The 27,807-nt window shown below is 41.0% G+C and overlaps 1 protein-coding gene and 1 gene segment (V, D, J or C); both read left to right on the forward strand.

Moving 5' to 3' along the window:
• The window catches only part of LOC143169280 (T cell receptor delta constant-like), a 36,105-nt gene extending 19,013 nt beyond the window's left edge, over positions 1 to 17,092 (forward strand). The window contains 5 exon segments of the C gene segment in view: positions 8,932 to 9,133; positions 14,317 to 14,622; positions 15,250 to 15,312; positions 15,652 to 15,771; positions 16,418 to 17,092. Coding sequence covers positions 9,040 to 9,133; positions 14,317 to 14,622; positions 15,250 to 15,312; positions 15,652 to 15,770 — 582 coding nt within the window.
• Positions 1 to 27,807, forward strand: part of LOC143169279 (M1-specific T cell receptor alpha chain-like) — a 342,482-nt gene that overhangs the window by 265,522 nt on the left and 49,153 nt on the right. The window lies entirely within an intron of this gene.

A 27,807-nucleotide genomic window follows, 5' to 3' on the forward strand; every position in this document is an offset into this window, starting at 1 on the left:
TGCCTTTGCACCATCCCATCAGATAATTCTAGACATTGATGAGATCCTCCCTGAGCCTTCTCTTCTTGAGGGTAAAGAGTCCCAGCTCTCTCAGCCTTCTTTCATATGAGATGCTCCAGTCCCTTTCATCGTCTTCGTGGCCCTTTGCCAGATTGTCCCCAGTATGTCCATGTCTCTCTTGCAGTAGGGAGCCTAGAACTGGAGCCAGTTGTGGCTTCACCAGTGCTGAGTAGAGGGGAAGGATTACCCCTTTGACAAACTGGGAAAACTCCTTCTAATGGAGGAAAACCAGGAAACCATTAGTCTTCTATTCCACAAGGGCACATGCTGGCTATCTCCGTGTCCACCAGAACACCCAGGCTGTTTTCTGAACTGTTGCTTTCCAGCCAGCAGTCCTCCAGCCTATATTGGTATGTGGAATTATTCCTCCTGAGGTGTAGGACTCTGCATTGGAAAGCAAAGCTACTTTCCAGCTAGTCTGCCTTCCTTTTTTCCATGGTCAAGTTCTGAGTTGTTTGTTTCTTTTTGAGTGCTTCTCTCCCAGATCCGAGACTATAACGGGAGCAAGAGCTTGTGAGCATGTGTGTTTGCAGCTGCTGGATCCTGGAGATCACAAGCAGAAGCCCAGGGAGGCGGTGGAGTAGTTGAAGCGATTGCTTGAGCTGTTCCTGCCTGTTCATCCTGTCTCCCGGGGTTGCAGGTGCCCTTTCTCAGGTGCAGACAGAGGCCTCTGGGCCCACGGTAGGGAAGGTCTCGGAGTCTCTCATGCTTACCTGCCACATCTCTGGTGTACCCATCACCGACAGCAGCTACGCTTGGGACTGGATCGGTGAGACTCCTGGCAGAGAGCTGCAGCATATAGTGCTGCAGTATCCTTTCACGGGACTCCAGCACATTGCTTCATCCTTCCAGACCCGAGTGACCAGCTCTGCAGACCTCTCCAGGAACCAGCTCTCACTGGAAGTGCTCTCGCCATCAGCTGCAGACATGGCCACCTATTTCTGCAGCACCAGCGAGCTGGAAAAGGGCACAGTGCTTGAAACAGAGGCAGGGCCAGGGCAGAACTGGAAGGAGGGGGTTTGAATCCAGCCAGGTCTTTTGGGGTTGCCTGCAAGGCAAGGCTCTTCCCAGACTTCTCAAGACTGGTCTGGGCTGGCTTTTCCCAGAAAGGGATACAGAGGTGCTGCTGCAGCAGCAGCAGCAGCGTCTCCCACAAGCACACACAAAAAACATGAACATGCTGTTACTTTCTTCCTTTCTTCTCAAGTCTCTCCCACAGGCAGAAAGCGACAGGGAAAGAGGTGTTTGGTTTTTTTTTTTGGAAGAAACACAATGAGCATTGAAGGAATTAAAATTTTAACATGGAAAGGCAGAACTGAATTGCGTTTGGATACCTCATATTGTTCAGGGAGTCTCAGAGTAATGTTGCAGCAGCACATAACAACAGTCAATCAATTGTATCTGAGAAGAGAGTCGCACTGCACCAGGAACTGCACTGCCAAGATGATTTTTCCTGGGGTATGATGAAAAATTTCTTCTCTGCACTCCTAGCTTTGGCTCCATATGAATAAACACAGATGTTCTTATTCTGAGGACTGAACTTTCATTTCTGTATTTGGAAGTGTAGATTTTCATGGAAGTGCATTTGCATATATGTCTCCATATGCAAATGCATCCATATGTTTGTGTGCATGCATACATTGCCCTGGGTGTCCTATACAAAAGCTAGAGATACATGGGAGGTCAGTTATCCCCAAACTTTGCCCTGATTACCACATTTAGCTCTATGGAAGAATCGCTGCAGTGGATTAATCTAAGAGCCATTCAACACAGTAGACTGCCTGTCAGACCAATGTCAGATATCTTGCAAAGGCTATAAATACAAAGCAAATGCTACTTTATTTTTTCTGTTACTACCCTCCTTTCTTGTAGGTTTCAGCAGCTCTGGGACTTCCCCAAGCAGATATTATAGATTTCTTTTTAAATCACTACTTTTAGCTGTCCTCTCCATAGTGAAGGTTGTGACTTACTGTTTGGTCTTAAGTATCTAGTTTCCTAAGATCACCTGTAGTGTCTCCAGGGAATCCATGACCAGTAACATTTCTGTCTTTGCAGAAGGGTTGAATGGGGTGATTCTGTCCACAGAAGAACATAATGCTCACTGCGTCCTTTAAGAGAAAAGTCACCTTCTTGACAGATGTATCCCAGAACCAGCTCTCCTTGCCAATAAAAACCATGGATGCAGCCTTTTATAAATGTGTGATGAAATCAGGTGGATGTGCTGGGAGCTAGGCTCAGAATGAGCTGTTCCAAAAAAAAAAAAGAAATTGTGTTAAAGTACAAATGGAGTTTTTTTGGGGGCCAAGAAGAATTATGCTGGAAGGGCCAGGATAGCTTCTTCTGGAAAGAAGCAGTGTAGACTTTTCAGCAAGGGCTGAAGGAATTCAAACAGCCATGCGTGCACAACCCACCTGCTAGTTCCCGTCTAAAATGTATCTTCATCTGCCTAGGACACTTTTCTAGAGGAAAGGGGGACTCCCTCTCTTCCTCTGAAACAGAACTCAAGGAGACGTCTTCAGTATCACCTCGTGCAACACAGATAGTCTAAACATTCTCTCTAACACGTCACTGGCATTATTGGAGCGCCTCCTGCAATTTTTTGGAGGGGATGCACCAGCACAGAGAAAAAAAAACCAAAGGCAGAACTCATGTTTTAAACAGAACAAATCTAAGCATGTGGCTTGCGGAAGGCTGTGAAGACAGGTGTGTTTCTGTGGCCACCCAAATGGAAAAAGGCTGTTTAACTGCATCTGAGATCTTGGTGACAAGCAGGGTGCGATCTCACTGCTCTGGGAAGATTTGGCAGAAAGTGAAGGGTGTGGGAGAGGCACCTGTATGTACCCAGGCCTGTGGCAGGAGGTATTTAGAGCTTGTTCTCTTTGTCCTGCCAACAGTTTAAGAGACTGAAAGTATCACATCAGCCAACTTCACAACTTTCCTGGAGGAGTGAAGCAATAAGGAGGAGAAAACAATTTGACACAATAAAGGGAACAGCAGATGAACATGCCCATGTTAACAACAGAAAATATAGCAGCACTGGTATTAAAAACAGTGATTAAAAATGAGAAATACACCTTTGTGCTTGATAACAACAATAATGCAAATAAACATATTGAGTAATACAGCATGGAACCAGGCAGATTTCTGAACAGGATGAAATAATGTTATTTCCTTTCGTGTCTTAGAAATGGATTTGAGGATTCAGAAACTGCTCCACAATTCCAGGTAACCATTAATCAAAATCATTAAAGTAAGATAAAAATCAAAATAAAAGCCAACTTTAGTCAACCATAACTAGATGTTCCCCACCTTCAAACTCAGCTAAAAGCACATATAAATAAATCAAAAGTCCAAAGCATAGCCAACTCAGTGGTCAAATAATTTAGTTCACAAGATCAAAGAAAGTGAGAAAAAAAATGGTACATATAATTTGGAAAAAAATCCCAAGATCCTTATAAAAATGGCACTCAAACAAGAAATATTAAAAGTCAAATACCTGAGTAAATAAGCAACTTTAGCACATCAAGACAAACAGAGTCCATTAAACCACCATCAGCTAAAGAAAAATAACTTTTGAACAATTCATAAACATGGACTCATTTTTTATTTGGCATGAAAATAGGCTTTGAGAACATAAATACTTGAAGGTCCAGAAAGAGTTAGGAAATGTAGAATGAAACTAAATTGAAAATTAGTAAGTCTGGGGCAGCTGGTCCCCAGATATTCTTTAAAATATTTCACCCTAACTCTCTTGATGTTTGTTAAAAGACAAACCAGTAACCAGGTCCTTTAAGTGAGAACAGAGCTAACAACTCAAAAGGAACAATATTCCTTTTTGACAAGTATGGACAATATTTTAGTGAGAGATTAATACAACCCTATCTGCCAAAAAAAGCAATGGTGACAATGTTATTTTTAGTGTATAGCAACCTCTCTGGAACAGTATTAGATTGTTCAGAAGTAGAACAGTATAGAGGAAGAGGAAAATAAAATCCAGCTCTTCAAAGGACATGAAAGAGGAGGCATCACCTGGCACTGAAAAAAGCAAATGTTTTTGTAGAACTGTCTACCACTGTGTGGACTACGTACCACAGTGACTGAAAAGGACTGAACCACTACACACAAATTGTCTCACTGACTTCTCTCGAAGGTGGAAACATGGTGCCCTGCATAGTCTGTTTTTCTTCAGACAGCTGTATGCACACAAACAAATTTGATTCCCAGAATGACTCAGACAGCAGGAAGACCGCTCTGTGCAAGGCCAGTTTCCCCAACGTTCTTGGATCTTGCAAGGGATGTCATTTTAGATTGACCATCAGCTCAAGTTGAGCAAGTGGGGATTAACTGACTATTTTAGATGTTTCCATTTGAGCTTAGCATTATGTTCTTCTCTTTGTCTCAGAGCACAGAGGAGGTAAGATTTGTTCACACTTTTTTGGTAAGAACAAAGATCCTTTTAGCTTCATATCCAACAGTGGCCAGAAGCAGATGCATGAAGAACAAGAGCAGGAGACTAGAAAGGATACTTCCCACTAGTAATCTCCCAGCTATTAGACATCAGAACAAGGACTTTGAATCACATATGGTTCCTTTGTATTTACCTGTGAATCCTGAAGGTTGGACTTACCTGTAAAGACTGAGTCAAAGAAGGCACCAAGTGCTTCAGCTTTTTCAGTGTCTTTTGTCTCCAGATCCCCTACCCCAGTCAGTAGTGGGCCCACATTTTCCCTAGTCCTTCTTTGGTTGATGCTGTACCTCTAGAAATCTTTTTGTTGCCCTTCAGATGTCTCGCCAGATTCAACTCCAGATGCACTTTGGCTTTCCTAACCCAATCCCTTCATGAATGGACAGGGTCTCTATAACCCTCCCAGATCATCTTCCTCTGCTTCCACCTCTTACACATTTCCTTTTTATTTATGAGTTTATTCAGGAGCCACTTGTTCATCATTTTGGCCTCCTGCCACTTTTGCTTGACTTACTGCTTTGTCAAGATGAACCATTCTTGAGCTTGAAGGAGCTGATCTCTGAAAATCAAGCAGCTCTCCTACACCTCTCCTCTGTCCAGGATGAAAACCCATGGGATTCTTCCAAGCAGATCCCTGAAGAGCCCAAATTCTGCTCTCCTGAAGTCCAAGGCTGCAGTCCTGCTTTTTGCGTTCATCCCTCCTCTCTGGATCCTGAGCTCAAACAATGCATGATCACTGCAGCCAAGGCTGCCCCTGACCTTCACATCCACCACCAATGTGTCCTCATTTGCAAGTAGAAGGTCCAGATCCTCAATCACTTGTGTCAGCAAGTTTTCATCAGTACACTCTAGAAAACTGCCCAATTCCTTATGCCCTGCTGTGCTGTCCTGCCAGGAGACATTTGGCATGATTCATGCCTGGTCCCATGAGGACCAGGGCCAGCGAATGTGAGGCTTCTTCCAGTTGTCTGAAGAAGGCCTTGTCTACTTCTTCTTCCTGATCAGGTGATCTCTAGTAGCCACCAACCACAATGTCACCCATGCTGGTCTGCCCTCTAATCCTAACCCATATGCTATCAGCTGGCTCATTGTACATCCCAAAGCAGAGCTCCATGCATTCCAGCTGCTCTCTGACAGAAAGGGCAATTGCCCCTGCTCGCCTTCCCACCCTGTCTTTCCTAAACAGCCTGGCTCCATCTGCAGTACTTCTTTAAGCTACCCCACTGCACATCCATGATCCCATAGCTCTGCAACCAGGCCGTGGAGGAAAAACTGGGCCATGTTGGAGAGGAGCCCAGGCAATGTGCATTAACCTGCACTTCACCATACATTTCAGTTCTTGGATTATGTGAGCCATCCCACCACACCTGTGTTGTCAATGAGATCATAGCGCTGCAACTACTAGCAGAGCTCTAATTTTTCTTGTTTTTTCCTCATATTCCATGCATTTGTGCACAGGCACTTTAAAGAGGCACCCAGTCATGCTGATTTCCCAGAAACTATATGAGGGCTTTCTTTTTCCCCATAGATACTTCCTTATTGATGTACACACAGTTGAAGTGCACCCCTTTCAGCCCCCTTTTTTTTTAATTATGAAGCCTGTCCTGTTCATATCACTTGTCATACATTTTGTACCAACCCTTCCCACCACATTCTCACTTGATTATTGATCATCCTCTTCTTCCCCTCTTGTTCCTAGTTTAAAGCTCTTCTTATCGGGTTGACCAGCCTGTTGGCAAAGAAGTTTTTGTCCCATTTAGTCAGGTGGATCCCATCTCTTCCAAACAGTCCTCAATCCTCAAAGAGGGTCGCATGGTCATAGAAACCAAGTCCCTTTTGCCAATGCCAGCTGTACAATCAACTGTGACCAGCAGGATCCATCCACTCCTCCTTCTCACCGCTCTCCCCCTCACCAGCAGGATCAAAGAGAAACCCACCTGGGCCCACATGCCCTTGACCATGACCCCCAGAGTCTGCTTGCTACTTTCCAGGACTCCCCTGGCAGTATCATTAATGCCCACATGGAAGAGCAAGCAGGGGGTAGTAGTCTGTAGGTGTAATCAGTTTTGCAAGTCTTTTAACAATGTCCCCAGTCAAAGTCCTTGGCAAGAGTAAACCTCCCTAGATGACAGGTCCAGCTGTCAGAGGGGACTTCTGTTCCCTGCAGCAGGGAGCCTTCCATTACTAACACTCACCACTTTTTCTGGTGCTCCCTGTGTGGCTCATGGTCAATGGGCTCAGACACCTAATTTGACAGAGCTCCCAGCCCCTGATTTGCTATGACAGCACTGAACCTATTCTGTAGTTTTCAGGTGAAGCAAGAGCCTTCCTCTTGGTGTCAGAAGTCACAAGCTCCCAGCCTTCGTCGTCATGGGAATCTCCATTTCTGTGGTGGGTTGACCCTGGCTGGACACCAGATGCCAACCAAAGCTGCTCTATCACTCCCCCTCCTCAACTGGGCAGGGGAGAGAAAATATAACAAAAGGCTAGTGAGTCGAGATAAGGACAGGGAGAGATCACTCACCAATTACCATCACAGGCAAAACAGACTCGACTTAGGGAAAATTAGTTTAATTTATTACCAATCAAATCAGAGTAGGATAATAAGAAATAAAACCTGAATCTTAAAAACACCTTCCCCCCACCACTCCCTTCTTCCTGGGCTCAACTTCACTCCCGATTTTCTCTACCTCTTCCCCGCCAGTGGTGCAGGGGGATGGAGAATGGGGGTTGTGGTCAGTTCATCACATGTTGTTTCTGCTGCTCCTTCCTCCTCAGGGGGAGGACTCCTCTCACTCTTCCCCTGCTCCAGCATGGGGTCCCTCCCACGGGAGACAGTCCTCCACGAACTTCTCCAACATGAGTCATTCCCATGGGCTGCAGTTCTTCACAAACTCCTCCAGCATGGGTCCAGTCCATGGGGTCACAGGTCCTGCCAGCAGCCTGCTCCAGTGTGAGTTTCCCACGGGGTCACAGTCTCCTTCAGGCATCCACCTGATCCGGCGTGGGGTCCTCCATGGGCTGCAGGGTGGATATCTGTTCCACCGTGGACCTCCATGGGCTGCAGGGGGACAACCTGCCTCACCATGGTCTTCACCACGGGCTGCAGGGGAATCTCTGCTCCAGCGTCTGGGGCGCCTTCTTCCCCTCCTTCTTCACTGACCTCGGTGTCAGAGTTGTTTCTCTCACATATTCTCATTCCTCTCTTCTCCAGCTGCAGTTGCGCAGTTTCCCCCCCGCTTCTTAAATATGTTATCACAGAGGCACTACCACCGTCGCTGACTGGCTCGGCCAGTGGCGGGTCCGTCTTGGAGCTGGATGGCATTAGCTCTATCAGACATGGGGGAAGCTTCTAGCAGCTTGTCACAGAAGCCACCCCTGTAGCCCCCCCACTGCCAAAACCTTGCCACGCAAACCCAAAACAATTTCCCATCTTGATGGGCACAGACTCAACCTGCCTCTCCTTTGTTAGAAAAGGGAGGAGTGGGCTCTTGAAGATGCAGGGTGTCAGAGATTGAGTCCATCTCTTGCCATCAAGGTCCAGATAGTGCTAATGATACAGAAATTGATCATCATGAAGGATTTGATCAATCTGCAACAACTCCTTTACTCTTTAATAGCCACTTCCATGGGTACAGTGCCTCTACCTAACAAAGAACAATCATTTTGCCTACTTTCTCATCTTACGTAAAACAGCATAAAGACTTCCTAAGACATCAAATGACCCACAGACACCAACCCTAAGAGCCCAGATCAGGCACATTCCTCACGCTCCTGAGCATTGAAACCAAATTCAAGGTGAAAAAGTAGACAGCTTCCTGCAACACAGAATGATTTTCATAAATGCTTTGAAATAGCACTAAAAGTACTCATTTTTTTTTTCCTGCTTTCTATTCAGCTTAATTCCATGAGACTTTTCAGAGTTGTCATGTATTTCCAAAGTTTTGACTTATAATTCAACCTTTTTGGTCTTATTTTAGACCATTCTTTTAAAGCCATATAATGATTCTTCATGTGGTATGTTGGGGCAGAAAGCACTCAAGAAGTCATGTGACTGCCGGTATAATCCAAAATTCTGTGTAGTGATATAGAAGAGACAGTTTTTGTAATGGAATATATCACTGTGTTTGGGGACTGGGGTACCACAATGATATAAACAACATAGGGCCCTGTACAAAAACCCAAAGACGGAAAAAAGACAATATATTTTGGGGAAGAAAGGAGATGGGTGACTGAAATGATTAAGGAGACAAATACAGCATTGTTTTCATATTTCTATTTATCCTGGAAATATAGAACTCACAGGGTTTCTAAAAGATGTAAGAAAGGGAGAACTTTGAAATTCTGTATTCAGTCAAGCTATTTGAAATCATTGAACTATTCAATTATTGCTTTTCCCTTTCCAGTTTTGGAAGAAAATGTGGCTTTGGATACCCTCTTGGGATTGCATACATGGATAATAAGGACAAATATCTGGCTTTTCATCTCCTGTTTTTACAACATTTTTGAATACCATGAGGAAAGAGTCATTTATTGGACTAAGTATTAGCAGTGTGGGGACAGATAAGCTTATATTCGGAAGTGGGACTACTCTCACAGTTGAACCAAGTAAGTATAATTATTTTATCTCTAAAAATTATGTTAAAATTAAGGTGGGGGAGGACAAAAGAATCTAATGGTTTGGGTTCACTGTAAGAATTTTCTGTTGCAATAATCCCTAGAGTGCACTCTCTCCAGCCAGAGTTTCAAGCTGAATCCTCAGGTTGTATCTGCTTAGGAAGGCTTTAGAGGAACAACTGGGCTACCTCTGTATATCAGCATTACTCCATGATCGTCAGCCACCTGGTGTGCACTACTTAAGTTTAACATGTTAAACGTGCTGTCTGGATAGCACTCTGGCCCAAATTTACTGTGAAGTGTCCTATCTGCCAGTGGATTTTCACTGCCTCATTTTGAGCAGGAATGCACAGCTCAGTGAAGAGCTGACAGTGGAGAGAAGTTTTGAGACAGATCTTTAGCTCTCTGGTATGAGAAGTTAGGTTTTGACACTGGCACCACACTCACAGTGTCACCAGGTAAGTAATTCCACTGGCATGGAGACAGAGGAGGAAGGAGGTTAAATATCCTTGGGCTTAAATTTTCACAGCTGCCTGATATCCAAGACTACTTAGAATGAATGAAAATTGACTACCAAGTTGCCTAGGCTTTGAAAATGCAGATGTTGTGAGTAGGGATTATAACAAGCCTTACTTCTTCCTACCTTTATTTGCAATTTCAAAAAAGGTGGATGTCACCCCAAGCTTTTCTGTGGGAGTGCAAATGTTGGGGCAGCAGGGGAGTTTGTTAGGTTGATCTTTGTTATCCTAAACATCCAGGTGCATACCTTAAGACTTGTTACGATGCTTTCAGAGATCTGCATATCTTTAAAGTGCTGAAAAATTGTCCCATGTAATTTTCCGTACCTAAAACATCCTGCTCTCATTCCAGAAGGGCATGGGGCTCCCTTAGGTGCTGCCTAATATCTGTCCAGATCTGTAGGATATCTTGCATGGGAATAAATGTCTGTTTTGGAACAATTTAAGTCCACCCCAATTCCAAAGGGGCAAAGGAATACAAAGTTATCATTCTGAAGAAAGGTCTGTTCTTTCCAACCAGCAAATGCTCAGTTGTAAATGTAGGACCAAAAGAAGCTGCCAGATTCCCTTATTTTAACATCAGTCAACATTGATTTGAAGATGGTATTTGTAAAAAAAAAAGAGGTAAAATATCCCATAGAGAATACTAGAATTTGGCAAGAAAAAGCAACCAACAAAACACAGTCTAAGAGCTGGCAGGTGGAAGATTGAGATGGTATTGCCATTTCAGACATTTACAGAAATGCTGATATGATATGCTTGTTTCTCACATAAAGGGTCTTATGGATTTTTTTTAAAAGTGTTGGTTCTTCCACTGACAAAAGATTTATTTCTAATCAGCTGAAGGTAGTATGTGGCTCATTGACTGCAACAAGATATTCTTGGTTTAAACAAACTTTTACAGTACATTACTCAAATTTCTAAAACATCTTCACTGAGTTTCCCACCATTTGAGTTAGAGAACAGTTCATTTGATGAAAGAAAGGTATTAGCCTTGTCTTCTTGTCTACTCCAAAACGCTTTAAATAATTCTTTCTCTGTTTTTCCTGCCTATCTATCCTCTCTGACATCCTGATGCAAAATTACATGATCAATGATTTCTCTTTTTCTAGCTAAGGATAGGATGACATTTTCAAACATGCACAAAGACTTTAGGATTATTTTGACAGTAAAAGATAATAGGCCTTAAGCATCTAAATCACTCAGTGTCTGTTGAAATACTTCATAAGTCAAAATTTCCAGAATTTGCACAACCTCACCTTTTTGTTGGTAAATTTGGATTTCTTTGGGAGATACTGATATGCATTTTAAGATGCTAAGAACAGAGGTACTTTATTACCCAAATCTTTTTAGAATCTGTAAACACAAAATGACATAGAAAACATGCATTAGTAGTCACTATAGGATATTCAAAGCATATTCTCCTCTTGAGGGCTCAGTTAAGGACAGATAAGGTTTTTGTTTTGCTTTGGTTTTGTTCATTCTAGATAAAACTTTCATTAAGAAAACTAAGGCCCATAACATTATGGAATATATAGCTATTCCTATGACCTCATAAGATTAAAGGGAAAAGAAGTACAACTTTTTGTGCTAATAAAATGCTACTGCCAGAATGTAATATAAAAAAATCCCTCCCAAAAGCAAGCAGCGGTAGGAATTCATGGCTGTATTTTCAGGTAATGCAAAATAGTGGGACTCAGTTGAGGCTTCTGGGGTCTGATAAAGAGATAATTCTGCTTTATTAACTACAATTGCACAGTGTACATTTGTTCTTGCTGAAGATTTTACCCGGTGAGTTATGCCAGAGAAGCAGCTTTCTAGTATACTGGCTGTTTGGAAATACTGGAGATCAGAAAAAATGAGAAGCCTCTAAAGATCTTCTCAGATAACAAAGAATGCACAGGACTAACAGGCTCTGGCAAAAATATGTTACAGCACCTGGAAAGGAAATGTATGTAGGAGGAATAGCAAAATGAGCCTTTTTTGATTTACGTGTTTTAACTGTGTGATACTGCTGCTCTTGTCTTTGGGAATGGGACTCAACTGACCGTGGAGCCAAGTAGGTATTCTTTATGCATTAACCTTTTCTGAGTTGTTATTGTTTGGATTTTCACTTTTTTTCTTTTTCTTCCTCCTAAAATTCAGGCAGCCACTCCCCCATTCTTTAAAGTCACTAATTAGACTTTAGGCTTTCTATGCATAAGCTTTTGATATGCGATTAGACAATTTAAGTATAAAAAGCATGCTGATTGCAGTTCTGGGAGTTGCTAAAGAATTTGGGCTCCACAAGGACAAGTCCTGGCTGCTATCATGCTGAATTTCTTTGGGACCTAACATCTATCCGCTTACTGAGGCATCCTAATAAGCTTTCCACAGTAATTGTTAACCCTAACCCTAACCCCTAACCCCTAACCCCTAACCCTAACCCTAACCCTAGGGTTAGTCTGAAGGGAATTAAAGTTCCTGTGGAAGTTGACATTTAAGTTCCTAAGAATTTCTCTTCTGTCGGAGTTAGAAAGACAGCACTGAGGGGAGAGAAGGATAATATACAAAAGCATTAAATGGAATCTTATGCAACTTATTCTGTACTAGTTTAATCTTACTAAACTGTTCAGAGTTTGAGTTAAACTGAATAGGTCAAATGAAGTCAATGGATGTTTGATTCCTGTTTGATAATCTGTTTGCTGTAGGTGTTGACAGGCATGGAGTTGTGCCTGTTTTGTTAGTAGAGCCAACCCATGAAGTTATGGTAGAGTACTACTTCACTTTCACCTCAGTTCCTCAGTATTGGGGTGTGGGTGGTGGGGGCAAAGAGAGTAAAATCAGAGCCCCTAGAACAGAATTTGAAAAAAATACCCTGTGATGAACAAAATGTTAGACCTGAGTGATCTCTTGACCAAACTGTAAGGCAGATGTCATGCAAAATTCAAGGCCTAATGCACCTCTCTTTAGCAAAGAGACCCATCAGGATACTCCTGTCAAATTAGACATGTAAATCTTTTTTGATATGTCTCATAGTCTTTCCTAAGCTGAGCCCTTTTTGGCAAGGAAGCATACTAGATGATGCCCTTCAGTTTCATGTTTTTATTATAATTCATGTTGCTAATCTTGTTCCGACATTGGTATGTGGAATCACACTAGTTTCTCCACCTATGACCTCAGGGCAAAGATATTTTATTTTAAAAAAATCATTATATCATAATGATTTGTTGGCTACTAAATTATTTTGAGACTGTTTCCTGAAAAGACATCCCCTTCAAGTTTAAGCGATCTTACTTCATTACTTGTACAGAGAAGACTGCTGCTATATAGTTGAAATTCAGGCTTTTACAGTTGTCAAGCCTTTGTCATTCATGTATCTTGCTTGGAATTGGGAATTCAGCTCTAAAATTATTTCAAAACAGAAAAAGTACATCTGAAACTTTCAGAGTAAATCTCCTGAAAGATGCATGAGAGAGCAAGGATACCAAATCCTGTGAAAACTTGTCAGCATCTTTTAGGTTTTTTCAAAAATCCAGTTCTAGGGCACTATTTTCATGCCTTGATGTTTGTTGGTATCTTGACCCTAAAGAACTACCACAGAAGGTTATTACACTAATCTAAGGAAGATCGTAAGAAGATTTGTCCATGGACATCAAGTTCATAGGCCTCGAGGTGTTCTTCCCTTCAAATCAGTTTATTATAAAATCATGCCTTATACTTCTGGCTGCCCCTGGAGCTGTGGGACTAACAATATGGCACAGCACATGGATGAGAAAGGTCACACTTTTTGGAACAGGCACAAGAATTTTTGTTGAACCGAGTACCAATCCTATTCTCTTTTCATTGTCTCCAGACTAGGTTGGAATGTCTTACACCACATGCAATGTCTAGTGGGGAAAACTTCCCCCACAATTGAAAGTTATTGACCTTACCAGAAACTCCTGGAGAAGTGGAGATACGCAATTCACAGACTTCTGATTGCTTCTCTCCTACTTTCCCATCTTAGAGACAAAAATCCTTCTTGCATCTGAGCATTTATTATTGAAAAGATCAACCTTGTCCCCCACTCCAGCAGCAGTACTTCATTTCTGCAAGTAATGTCATTCCTTGGAGTATCCTTGCACGACAGTGACGCAACAAACTGACTTCTCTTTGCCCTACCACTCTTGCTATGGTTAGACCTTTCAGCCACATCAGAAGATTTGGGGGAGGGGAGGGAGAGTAAAGGAAAAACAGTTATTCCTTCATGTCTCATGAATATGCAAGAGAGTCCTTGATAGCAGTGTTATTTTTAGGAATTAAATTGTTGAGAAGCCAGAACAATTTGACTCTTGGAGTGGCATGCATAAAAGTTCTCTTCTCATTTGCAGGTCCCTTACTTATAAAATAAAGAACTCACATATAGGCACGAGCTTTGGCAAGAGGAAGTTTAGAAACCTGTGGAATTAAAGCTCCTATAAAAAAACCTACTCTCATATACCCTTTCTGTCTTTGATCTGATCTTTTGGAAGCAGTGGCAAGAAATAATGACAAAAAAGGCAGTTAGTCATTGATAATGCTAGGAATTAATCACAGCTGGAATATATATGAACTTTAGGTTCTCAGTAGGTTCTCAGTACTCAGGCAAGCTTGCAATAAAATCAAATCATGTCCAAACAATGCTTTGTTTTTCAGACAATCAAAATAGTTCTGACTCAGAAGTCATTGTGATGAAATCAAAGAAACTGGAAGAAGATGGCAGCACTGGGAAAGCAGTTTGTTTGGCAAGGAATTTTTATACAAAGTACATAACCTTGGAGATGTCCTCTGAGGAGCGCATATATGAACAGAGTACAGTCGTATATGAACAGAGTACACCTATTTTGACATCAGAGGGGTTGTACAATACTATTAAGGTGGTCAATGTGACAAAAGGCAAAGAAGTGACCTGCATGGCCAAATTCGATGGAGGGACTATTACAGCCAACACAACATTGCCAGGTACAATTTTGTGGTACAGCTGCAACTTATTTCTGGAGGCAGTGTCTTCTAGCGCTTGCTATTTCTCCTGCTAGTAAGCATTGCCCTGGGTAACCAGCAGAAATGGGAAAGACATCTGGTACTTAAGCAGGTAGAGCTGAAAGATATTTTAAAGCATCTATAATAAATGGTCTTAACTGTTTAACAACTTGGAGTTACTTTTCTTGAGGGAAAAAAAGACACAATCTTTTTTTAAAACGTACATTTACTTATGACTAAATGCTTCACCACATAGTAGCAAACCTCCTAGAGCACAGCCTGAAATAGCCGTTCTAAAAACAACAAAAAGTTAAAGTGGTGGTGTGGGTTTTTTTTCCCTAAACCACTTTTCATATTTTGGGGGATTGTTTTTGTCATCATGAAGCTCATTGAAATAGTAAAACCAAAACAACTCAGGAATTCTTTTTTTTCCTGCAATTGCATGGAGAAATCTTCTCCTCAAATTAATGTTAGAATTAGTGACTGGTCATCTGAGCCTCAGACTCTACTGTCCACATGTTCCTACGGGAAGGGTCATATGAACATTTTGTTTAACCCTTTTTAAAATTTGGATATAGTTTAAAATGCCTTTTCTATATCATGATACAGAAAAGAAGGCTGAAGGACCAGTAACAGGGAAGGTCTGCAACACCACAGACACCTCTGCACAAGGTTAGTTACCTAAATAGATTGTGAAGTTACATTACTATGTTGGGGATAAATGCATGGAAATGTATTTTCTCAGGGGTAGAGGAATCAGAATACAACATATTCATCAAACACAACCTGTTTTTTCAAGGTAGCTAGTTTAGTAACAGACAACTTACAGGAACCAAATCCAGTCTAGACAGAAATCTTCCTCCCCTGTTGCTGCCATGTTCCTCTATCATCTTTTCCTTTGCTGCTGTTTCTTTCCCTGAAATGATTACCTGTGGGTTTTTTCACTTTCTGCCAATAACACAATATCCAAATCTGGACCATGATCTCTCCCATCTTTTCTCTATCACTAAGCAGATACCAAAGTGGAGAAAGCGAACATGCTGTCTATGGCTGTGTTGGGTTTGAGAGTTCTGCTGGCAAAAAGTATCGCCTTCAATACACTCATGAGTATCAAGTTGTTTCTTTTCTGAGGTAAGGAAGCACATAGCTTGATCTGTAGAAATACTGGAAGCACATGCCAGGTATGACTGCTTGCCTTTGTGTACTTCTCTAACGCACAAGGAATGATACCTGTTCATTTGCTCCTGTTTCCGTTAAATAACTCTTGTAGGTTTCTGGGGAAAAAACAAACAAAAAAACCCCCCAACACCTCCCCCCCAACCCCCCCCCCCCAACCCAAAAAAACAACCAAACCCCCCCAACCCTCCCCCCCCCCAAAACCACAAAGAAAACAGCCCCTTTCTGTATCCAAAGCTCAGTTCTTGGTGGCTGGTCCCCAAATTTTCTTTGCAGCAAACTTGTTTTGCCAGAGCAGCTCAGGTATTACCAGAAGTGCCTAAGAGAAATCTCATTGACTATTTCAAGTGGCAAAGCACAAAGCCTGGAGAAAAATCAAGGCAAATAAGGAGTCAAAAACAAGGTTCCCAAAACACAAACATATGAAGTAGTGGGAGGAAAGAGAGGCAGGGGGGAGGATTTTTAAATTAAGGTATCCAAACAGGCACAAAAGATAGTCCAGTGTATGTTTTGTGAGTCTACCTGTCTTGATTTAACAGCTATCAGTGGTGCATAGGCCCAATTGCATTAAATGTAATTTAAACACACTTTGCTTTTCCAGGCAGTGGGGAAGCAAGGCAACAGCAATCTGAAGAACAGCAGGCAAGAGCGTGTACCAGCAGCACAATGGGTTGAACAGCCGATGTCAAATCCGCTGACAATAACCATCCAGAACACAATACAACACCTTCCCCTTAAGACATTTTACACTGTTGAATCCTGCCTAGCTAGTTTATGTAGTAAGAGTTGTAACTGCTTTTGCTATTTCTTTTTCTCTGTGAACTGAGGAGAGTGTATTTTTCCTCATCCCCCTGCTAAGTAGAAATTGATCTCCCCACTCTTCTAGCCTTTGCATAGAAGCATCCAACCTGCTTCAATAGTTATGAGAAATCCAAACCTCACTATAGATATATGACCCTTTTAAAACACCTTTAACAGGCATATTGCATTACTGTCTGTAGAACTGATGTATTACTGCTTAGAAAATTCAGGCACGGTAGATGCTATTTATAGCTTTAATGTTTTTTAGATAGCTTTAATAACAATAATTTTCTAGTGTAGATGAGAAGACCTGTGTTGGATCAGAAGTGATTCACTTCAACCAGATAATGTTCAACTATAGAAACATTTTTATTTGCATTTCTTTATTAAACCTGTATTTCTTCTGCAAAGTGTATGGCACCTGCATTTGAGGTTACTGTAGTAGTGACCAAAATAAAGTTTTACTAAGCCAAAATGCTGTGGTTTGTTCTGTGCTCTTTCTTCTGAATTTGGGTTGAAGATTGCTGAAATCCAAGTATCCTAATGACCAGTAAGATTAGAAATACAGCTTTGATAACCTAGATTTCCTGTTGGCTGAATTTGTCTTGTCTAGACTTTGTGCAGGGAAGTGGAGATTCTCTTTGGCACATTAAAAAGCTTCAGCAGGGCCCTGAATTCTAGACTTAGAGGATTCAAATGAGGTCTGATCTTTCAGATCACTTTGAAGAGACCCCAGCAAGATATTTTGGATCATGTCAAAAAAAGATATGTGTCTAAGGAGAAATCCGTTAAGAGGCCGCCTGATATGAGCATAAGGAAGGAAAATACATATCAGAAGAGAAGAAAACATGCTGGTTTTTTTCCACTCATTGGTACTAGGAAGATGCCAACAGAAAAGAATGTATAGTGGTTTGATGGAGCGATAGTTTCCATAGCAACTTGTTTATTAGTCAAAAAAACACCAAGACACATATTCCCCAACTCATCTTTCTCTCACAAGCAACAAGCAGGATGCTGTGGTCAACATTTATGACTAAGTTACACCATGCAAGATTAACCCCCCCTTGCTTTGAAAAACAAGTTAACCACATCCTGAAGGGGAAATAAGGTTTTTCACATACTGACTGAGCTGGCTTCAAGACAGCCTCTCCAGAATGCATAATAAGGTCTGTTTAATAAAGCTTTGTCAGGTGTCAGACCCTGCAGACACCTAGAGGAAGACCCTCACCCTATGCAGAAGATAAGTGAAATTTGCATGGCAAATCCAAAAACAGTAAAATGCTCTTTTTAGTGCATTCTACCACTGTAATGTAAATCAAGGGGAGCTGTTCACTAGTATTTTTATCCTGATTTTCTGATGACACCCTGAACCTTTTTATCTTGCACTCCAACCTTTTCCCAATCTCTCAGGCAAGACTGAGACCGGGAGTACCATTTCTGTGTGTCTGTGCAAATCAAGGCATGACATTTTCCCGAGTAGTTCTTGGTTGTGCCTAAGACCTTTGGCAGAATTAAAATCCTGCAACACTGCACAAGCAAAAAGAGGGATCTACAAATGTCTGACTACTGAGGGAAGGCATTGACTCATACAGAAATTTATCAGCCAGATAAAGACATCAGTCTCTATTGTTTCAAACACCCATCCACATGGTGTAGGACACCAGAGCCCTCATTTCCATCATGAAGAGTCATGACCTAAGTGATACCTCCATGGTCAGGTTTTTCAGACCTCCCTGTGCACCACTGGGAAACCGGTTGGTGTGGGAACATCTGTGCCCTCACTAACCCCCTAAAGTGTCAGTCACCCAAGTCTCTGTTATCTAGGTCTCAGTCAAAAAAAAGAGAAACTGATGTCTTTGAGAAGATGGTTCAAAGTCTTCAGATCTGTGGATCATGAGAAGGAGGGAATACCCATCCATCAACCTCTTACCACAGTCTATCACTCACCCACAGTGAGCAGAATTAGTCCCCATTGGGGTGGACTAGCCTGGTGGCCAGACCTGTGGCTCCCCTAAGACTTTATTTCAGGTCAGAGTATGTGAAAAAAGAGGGCTGTGTCACAGCTGGCCAAAATAATGTTTCTGAGACATGATGCCAAGGATGGATACTGAAGACAGCCCAGGCATCCTCATACTGTATCCAAAGTGGGTGCAGTCTATTTTTCCCACTTTATCTGGAGAAAACTATTTTGTTGGCTGTGTCTGGCCTTCTTCTGGAAGGAAAAGATTACCTTCCTGTGGCAAGAAGCAGCTTATGCTGGCTTAGACTAACTGGGGATAAGAAAGGAACAGGGAACAAACTGCATAAATACACCCGTCGGGAGAAGTCTCTTGGTATCTGTACCCAGTGAGGAATTTTGGCACCTAGGCAGCCTAGAGAAGGGAAGTTAATGGGAAAGGCAATAACATATTAGACCACAAGATCCATCTGGAAGAAACAGATACATGTGCAGACACACAACTCCTTTCCAGCTCTTAAACTTCTAGTCAGATTGTGCTGGATTTTTTATTTGAACCATTTTCCCTGTCAGGAGCTGTCCAGGTCTAATTGTTTTAGTTTGAGTTAGGAAAGAGTCTGTAGCCCCTCTGTCCTATTTTCTGTCATTGTGACTTCCTGATTGCCTCCCCCTAGCAGTGGCTTTTCACTTTACAGTTGCAAATCTATAATTTTGAGCCAATGCAGAACATGCAGCTTAAGAAAACAGGAGAATATCATTGTTTGCAGAAGAAAATCCATAACAGGGAGCTTTTGTACAGCCCAATAGTAAGACTGTGTTGCTGTGGCTAATTCCACAGAAGAGGGCAGAGTTTGCAGCTTTCCCAGCTTGATATGAGCTAAGGGTAAGTTGTTGTAGAGAAATTGTGCTCCACAGTAAAATATCCTCTGTTAAAATCAGCACCTTGGGATTTAGAATTATCCCTATACAGGAGAAAACACATTGTCCTGTAAGAGATCTGATGATACCAGAATAATTGAGGATGATGATAAGCAGAACTCTTTAGTACAAAACATTTTACTATCCATATTCTCCTACAGATTTAATTATGTCCATATCTGATTGTGTTCACATGGCCTTTGAATATCTCCAGGGGTGGAGTCACTATCCCTGGAGATATTTAAAACCATCCAGACATGGTCCTCGGCAAACAGCTCTAGATAGTCCTGCTTAAGCAGGGGAAACCAGATGACCTCCAGAGGTCCCTTCCAACCTCAATTGTTCTGTATTTCTGTGATACCTTTGTCCTACACAGAACGTTTGCCTGGAAATTTCAAAGAACAAAGCCCAGACTAGGAGTATAATTATTTGGGTAAGAGAGATAAATCACACATTAACAGTGCAATTCAGTAAGGAAAAAAAGCAGCTTATCTTGCCCCATAGCTGTAGACAGAGTGGTCAGGAGCACTAACACAGTCAAATAAAGCACAGGAAGATAAGTAAGTCATGAGATACTTAACAAAAGACAAAAATGCAGTATGGGACTTGAGAAGACAATGATAGCAGTAACACTTAGCACAAGGGCTTGAATGCTTTTCTTTGCCATCTCTCACAATGAGAGATGGAGGAGAACTGAACCTCAATCAGTTTCAATATTGTTGGTGTGAGGCAGGCTGTAGGGAGTTGAAGCCCACAGCTCATGAGTGAAGTCCATTCTGAGCAAGCCCAGGGGAGATGCTACAGACAGCCAGCAGAAACTCAGCTAATGTGGCAATTCAAGCTTACAGAACCTGAACACAATCTGAAATTTCTTAAAGGCAACATCAGGTGAGCAATGTCTTATTAGATAGACAAATAGATGGGCTACCTTTGAAGCATACAAAAATATTCAGGCTTCAAGGTCTCTTGACATGATTACAAAAAGCAGTACTGCTACTACTACACCAAGGACACCGTGTTACACCATATTGCCTCTCTTGTCTATCAACTTCATTTTCTCATGGATGTGCATATGGGAAAATAAGATCTGTCCAGTTTAAGGCTAGTAGTTATTCAAAGGTATAAATGCACATTTTTACAGTGCAGAAAATGGTTCAAAAATCACTAGTAATGATTGTGGTTTGACCTTTCCCTTCTGTCCATCTGACTACACAGTTTTTGTCTAAGGGAGTATTCTTCAAACTTAAGTCTGGCCTAGGGTTAAGAAACTGCTCCCAACACTGTTGTTGTTTTCAGAGTAAGAACAAACTCCAGAGATCCATTCACCTGAAGTAGAAGCTTGCTCTTAAGTCCTTCCAAACAGTATTCTCCCTCCAATCAGTGTCAGAGCCTGGAAACAGCTGATGTAAACATCTCCCTCCATATGCAAGTGTGTATATACAAGCTGCAGAGTCTGTGGACTTCTCTCTTTCTTTCCTTGATGTTAATACTCATGGCTTTTTGCAATGATGCATTCCTCTCCATTCTCACCTCAGGTCCTAAGGATCTATCAAGCCGGTCTGGGTCATGCTAAGTCACACAAAAAAAGTACCTGCCTCAGGGGGCTAGGAAATTTTCCTCTTTATAGGTAAAGATCATGCGTGTGTCAGACTAGGAATCTGAATGCCTTGAAGTTGTTCATTATGAGTATCTCACTTCTTCTGTGCAATTGCTGTTGTGTTGTGGGTTTGTTTGTTTGTTTGTTTGTTTGTTGTTTCTGGTTCGCATCCTTTCTCCTTTTAATGCAGACCTAAGAAAGTCAAGTCATAAAAGATGTTCATCTGGTACATACCAGTCAACAGCATGCCCATAACCCCTAAAGCTATTAATTGAACTAGTCTACTAGAAGTTATAGACATTTATTGCAGTGAAAATGACAAAGTGCATGCCTTTCTACATAAGTTTAAAAGTACTTGGGAAGGACCCCATTAATATATCATCAAAACCAATAAGAATCAACAAGGCAAGTCCTTCACTAGTGAAATTCTGCACAATTTGCTCAGAATGACTGCTCGAAGGTGTCTTCCCTCCTTTTCTGCCATGTGTCAGCAAGGGATTCTTTTCTTCCCTTCCCTGTTACATTGCTTTATGAAACCTTCTGCCTGCCACCTGCAGAAAAAGCTGCAGCTTTTTTCTCTAGCAAAAAGTAGGAAAAAGTCTGATGTTCATGTGCTTATTATTCTTATCCAAAGCAAGCTGGTTGCCTGCACTTCTCCCTCTGCCTCCTACTTTCCAATACCAAGAGACAGGATGGCACATTCAGAAAACAGCTGAAATTTCAGCATAGAAAGTCCCCAGGAGTCCAAATCAGATGCAAAGAGAAGATATAACAGATGAGTCACAGCATCTCTGGAGGACTGTGCCCTTTTAGCACTGCAGCTGGTGCTGCAGGACTGCCACAGATGTCTAGAGTGACATGGAAGACATACAGTGTCTGTATCTAGTTTGGCATCTTGGAAGAGGACTCACCTGAAGAAGAGTATTCTTCCTTCTGTGTACCTTGTTGATCCTAGATGTTCATCCATAAGATGTGAAAAGGAGTGAAGAGCTTAAAACGCCCTCGAGGTCTGGTGTAATGGGGCAGCTAAAGTCCTTGGTAGCTTTTAAGTTCAAGATCCTTTGCAATCTCAGGGAGTCCAGCATCAGAATCAGTATTCTCAAACTTTTAAGAATACTTCGCCCAACATGTTGAATAATTCAGCTCTTTTCTTTAAAGGATTCCAGCAAATAAGTCAGGGTTGTTCAGGGGGGAGAGCATATAATGCGCCCTTCCCAGCTAAGTGTGTGGAAGAAAATACGGCTTTTTTTACTGACACAAAAAAAAGTTTTATTGCTTTAGTTTTCCTGAGTATTTCTAAGTCTTAATACATCTTCTGCAATACCATCCCATTTTGAATAAAGAGCTTAAGGAACCAATTTCACGATCAACACTTTTATTTACACAAAATGGCAATATTTACAATACTTAATCAAATTATGTCATATAACAGTTTTCTGTGAATTTAAGTCATTTTGTTGCAGGTTTCAAATGGTTGTATAGGCTTCTATTGTATTTTTTTATTATATTTCAAGGACTTCCATTTTTGTCTAGACATCATCATGGTAATTTCTCTGTTAGATTTATTTTAACTGTAGAGCAACTTCTATAGCCTAGCTGTTCAGAAAGCTACTTTGCTTTTCTGTGGAAGAGTTTATTAACATGATGATAATGTCTAGATTTCAAGTGAAAATCTAAACTACTTTGCTAACTCCTGAAAATCTCTTCACTTGGATGCTGCTTGAGGAGAATATAATGTTTTAGATAAGATGAGCTGTTTTACATTCCTTTCTCAATAGTACTTCAAGTACTGTTCAATTTTGTCAACATCAGGAAATTTTAAAATTGTGTTTCTGCTTGGTACAATTTTATGGCTATTGTCATCTAATCTATTTTAATTTTTTTTTGCATTGTTTTCTTGTTTTAGCTTAGCAAGATACATATGGTATACTTAGCCACCTTTTTACCCATTGGTAGTCCATAGCTCACATCCTGGGTCAGGGAGGCTTCAGATCTTTTTGAACTCTATGAAGCATTAAATCCCTATTGCTAACAAAGTCTTCTACCAGTTTAAGTCTGCAATTCTTTTCTGACTGCTACTGAGCCTCATGGGCATTCCCTGGCAAAAGTTTACAGCTCATTGTACACAAAATTTACATCTTCACCTTTCTATTGGGGATCAGCTGCTTGTCATTTCAATAGCTTCTCCTCCAAGTTGCAACTGCTTCTAAGAAGCCAGTTACCTTTAACTGCATACTATAGGCAAGATGGGAATGCAGAGAAGTTCACAGAGCCCAGTATGACTCAAAAGGTGCAACATTTGCATTTCTACTGACTAGTGATACCTGCAATCATTCAGATACAAGAGCTTCACTAATCACTCCAATAGAAAGCAGATCTCTGCCTGATAAAAGCAAGGTGTTGCATGCCATGCATTTTTGCAGACTATTCTGGTTTTACAGGGGGTGAAACTGCCGTAGCAACCAGGAACTGTGAGACTTGACTGTCAAAAGATTCCACCTCCAAAGAGTTTCTCAGGTGTTTTGCTGCCAGTGGGTCATAGCACAGTATGTATTGTGGCTTCTCATTCTATAAGGACACATGCTACCCACAATGTGAACTTAAATAAAACCTCTTAAGTACTTTCAGGCAAATGTTCACCTCCAGCAAATAAAGCTTAATCTTATTTCCCCTTGGCAGGCCTCACAAATAGAGTATGCTGTCTAACACCTGTGTGTCACTTCTTGCTGAGCAAGTCAAAACGGTGATAGCTCTCTCCTGTGGCAGAGAACATTAAAAGCACCCTAAGTGAATAAACATCTTTCCAAAAGGTTAAATGGAAAAACGTCATGAACAACAAGGAAAACTGAATAGCAGGGAGAACATTTTGCATTATCTCTTGTATTTTTATTTATATACTGGGAAAGGAGTGTTTATACTTCCAGCCTATACATTTCTTGCTTCTGCAGAAAGGCTGGAAGCATAAACACTTCTTGCTTCTGCAGAAATGTATGGGAATGCCCCGAGCAAGATTAAATATCTCTAAGGTTTCAGTGCCCAGCCTCCCACAAGACACAAAGGATGGTAAAGCTTCATAGCTAGAAATGCTCTGGCAGCACAAGGCAGGACTCCCAGTCTCATTTTTTTAGTGTCTTGGCTTTCTCAGAGCCAATAAGAATGTCACAGGAAGGAAGAAGTTAAGGGAAAGTATCAACATCTTTGCATGTAGCCTGCCAGAGAAAAGTGCTTAGATCAGCCTCAAATGATGCACAGAATTTTGTATCCTCTGCAAACTGTTACAACACAAACAAATACTTGCTCCAACCACATGTAAAAAGAAAAAGGAACACCGATCTGAACCCTTTCCAATTCAGCCCCATGAACATGCACATATCAAAGCCTCAGTCTTACCCTTGCAGAAAACCTCATTTCTTCTTTTTTTTCATGTGATGCCCCACTCTTCTAGGGCTATAATACTTCCTCACCCTCAAGTCTTTAAGCTACTTATGTGCACAACACATCAGCCTGACTTGGGGTTTATTTAGTACTTTGTTGCCAAAGGAGAGTAGGGAAGTTTGCTGTGAGTTGCTCTTAAAATGGGTCTGGATGTAATGTGGCTAATGATGCTTATTTTTTACTGCTGTAAAACCCAGCTGGGTGTAAGAGCTATGTCTGTGATTATTATTGCATGCGCTTGTATTCTCTTGTGCAAGGGTTGCATTTGGAATGAAGAGTATACATATACTTAAAAGTATACTCAAAGCAAAATGCAAACTTTCTAGAAGTTTTAACTTGGTAAAAGTAATTAAAATACATAAAATAAGGTGAACCCCCCCCCCTTTTTAAATCAAATTCCGTCAGTAAATTCTTTTCAATTTAAACTTTAAAACTGAGATGGTAAACTAGGCTTTATTTCACTTTCCAGTCATCATTTTTACAGATTTTTTAAGAAGATAAACTGATTGTTTTCTTGTTATTGCTTTAAACAATATATATTGTTTATATATATAAATATATAGACATAAAAATACCAAACTGCATGAGAATGGTAAATATTAAATAGTTTTTTGTACAGCTGAATTTTTCTGTTGTCTTATACGGCATTAAAAATACAATATAATAAAGATATTCCTGCATTGTGGTGGGCACAATCTGACCTGTCTGTTCTGTTTCCCCAAAATACTGAAAAGTTCCTGATAAAATTAGATACATTGATGTAAACTGAATTTCTTTCCTTGATCTCTCCTGCTACCTGCTGGTCAAAGTGTTTATTGTTCTCATAACATTTTTGATTTGATGAAATCCAGTAAATAGGTCAAACGGAAAAAAAATCCAAACACACAAATCTCATAATAAGTGTTGTCTCTGCACATGCCACAAATTAAACTTCTTTACTCTTCATTTGCATTCTTGCCTTGCCAGCAGGTGCAGATGAAAACCCTCACTATGTGATACAGAGGCTTTAGAAAGTCCAGTGCTAGAAATGCACAGGTGAAAGACGATGAATAGCTGAACTGAGATTCAAAGAAGCTTTATTCGAAGATACAAGCTAAAACAGTTGTACAGTGGTAAGTGATTTGTAACAGAAGAAATGGAGTAGGATACGGGAAACACTTGCAGCACTGCTTTTGAAATTCATTAGTATTTTGAAGGGAGCTTTAGACTCTAAGTGGTTCAAGAGTCAGTGGTCAGAATGTCCTAGGCTGGAGAAAGATGTCTTGCTGGGATTAAGGGATGCGTTTGTGCCCTGAAAAGCTGTTATCTCTAAAGCAGACTAGGGTCTTCCAAAGGTATGGATGTCTTCTAAACAAGGAGGAAGTCTGAAACAACAAAGAATGCAGTTTCTTTCTTTCTGGCTTCAGGCAATGAAAAGGCTGATAAGAAGATGGATGAATACAAGTGCCAAAGTGTCTGGTGCCCTGTGATAAAGAAATTGTAGGGCAAGTTGTTGTGTTTAGGAAGGCTACAGATGAGATGCACTCAGGAGCTGTGTTCTGGTGAGGCGCTCTGCTCCTTTGAACTGTGAGGTTGTCTGCAGAAGGGTTTCTCACCGTGGAAGGACCAAGCCACATTAGTTCCAACAAGTTCTGCCTATGGACCTAGCTGTTTCTGGAAACAGGTAAGTCTGCTGTTGGCCAGGAATTTTGCATGCCACAAACCTGTGTATATAATACTTCTTTAATTTCATTCAACTGGGAATTCAGGGTGCCATACATTGGAACCCTTCTATTCATTAGGTATACTGCAGTCACAATAATGACTATACCGAGGGGTGTGCTCTTGAACAGACATCATTGGGTTTAGTGGTACAGTCAATCAAGGGGAGGGTGGATGTTAAAGGACTAGCCTTAGAGATGGTCACTTGCTATAGGGCTCTGGTAAAATGACTTATCCTTTGGTGTCCACTATGTGTGAAATAGGAGAGAGAAATTAAATTCCTTAAAACTTCTTATGTACCCAAATGCTGCAGGGACTCAGAGGAGGACAGAATGACTTAAGGAGAAAGACAGAATTGGTCTATTCTTGCTTTCAATTCTGTTCCATTTATATATTTTATAGTAGCATCAGTGGGAGAGTTTCCATTTGTTGAACAAGTTTGTGTATTTGGAACTCTGAGTGAGATGTTTAAAACTGTTGAGTGATTTGATCTGCTGCTTTTCATCCTATAATGAACTGGGCAGTTTTTCCTCCCCACATCTCAGCCAGCTTTTAGTTGAAAATCTTTGACTTTAGTAGAGATTGCACATACAGAGCAGCTTGGAAAGCGAACGATTTTGTATATAAATCATTTTTGCACCGGCAGACACAAAGGTTTCCCACCACTAAACTTAAAATTTGAGCAACAGTAATTCCTCCCTCCCTCCCTCCCTCCCTCCCTCCCTTTCTCCCTTCTTTACTTCCTTCCCTCCTTCCTTTCCTCCTTTCTCACTGTGTTGTACAGTAATTTTGGAACCTGGGAATGCCATTCAAAGAAAAATTCCAAACGCAAATTGTGCTATGGCTGACTTACAGATAAAAATTGATCTGGATGTGGTAAGAAGGGATTTTTTTTGTGAAGTGGTGTTACACTGTGATGCTAGGAGTTGGAAGGGAACTTACTGCTGCACAGGAACCACATATACTCTTCAATTCAGCCACTGTAACTCTGAGTAAAAATATAACCCCTGTTGTGCTTGCTACCCAAGAAAAAATCTGATCAGCTGCTGGTTCTAGTTTTTTTATTCTTTCATTCGCAGCAAGTAAATGTGCTTGAGACTGCTTGACTGGAGTGGAACTGATTGGCTAAGTTATTCTGAAAGAGATGCCCAGATTTTTTTCAGCTGATTCCGAATATCCATTCAAAATGTTTTTCTTCTCTATGGAGTGTAACACAGAAAGAAAGATTGCATTCATGAGAAAAGTAAAAGTTTTAGAATAAATGTTCTTTTTGCTCTAAAGAAAATCTTCACATATTCAGTTATTTTAAGAGTTACTACAGAATTATTTATTTTATCACAATTATGTCAGTTACCTTTTCTCAGCAGGCAAAGGTATGGCTGTTTTCTGAGATGCTCTTCATTTTAATGGATTTTTCATGGCTTTGAATATTTAATCCCTGTGTATAATTGTCAAGTTGCTTTAAAATAAAAATTATCAATACTTCTATGTGATAAGAAATAGTTAAAATTTATAATGTGCAATGAAAACATCTTGAATTTCAGGAGAGGATGGAAGTCATGTTTTTGTAAAGGGCTGAGCT

Source organism: Aptenodytes patagonicus, chromosome 20 (assembly GCF_965638725.1).
Source record: "Aptenodytes patagonicus chromosome 20, bAptPat1.pri.cur, whole genome shotgun sequence".
Classification (NCBI taxonomy): Eukaryota; Metazoa; Chordata; class Aves; order Sphenisciformes; family Spheniscidae; genus Aptenodytes; species Aptenodytes patagonicus.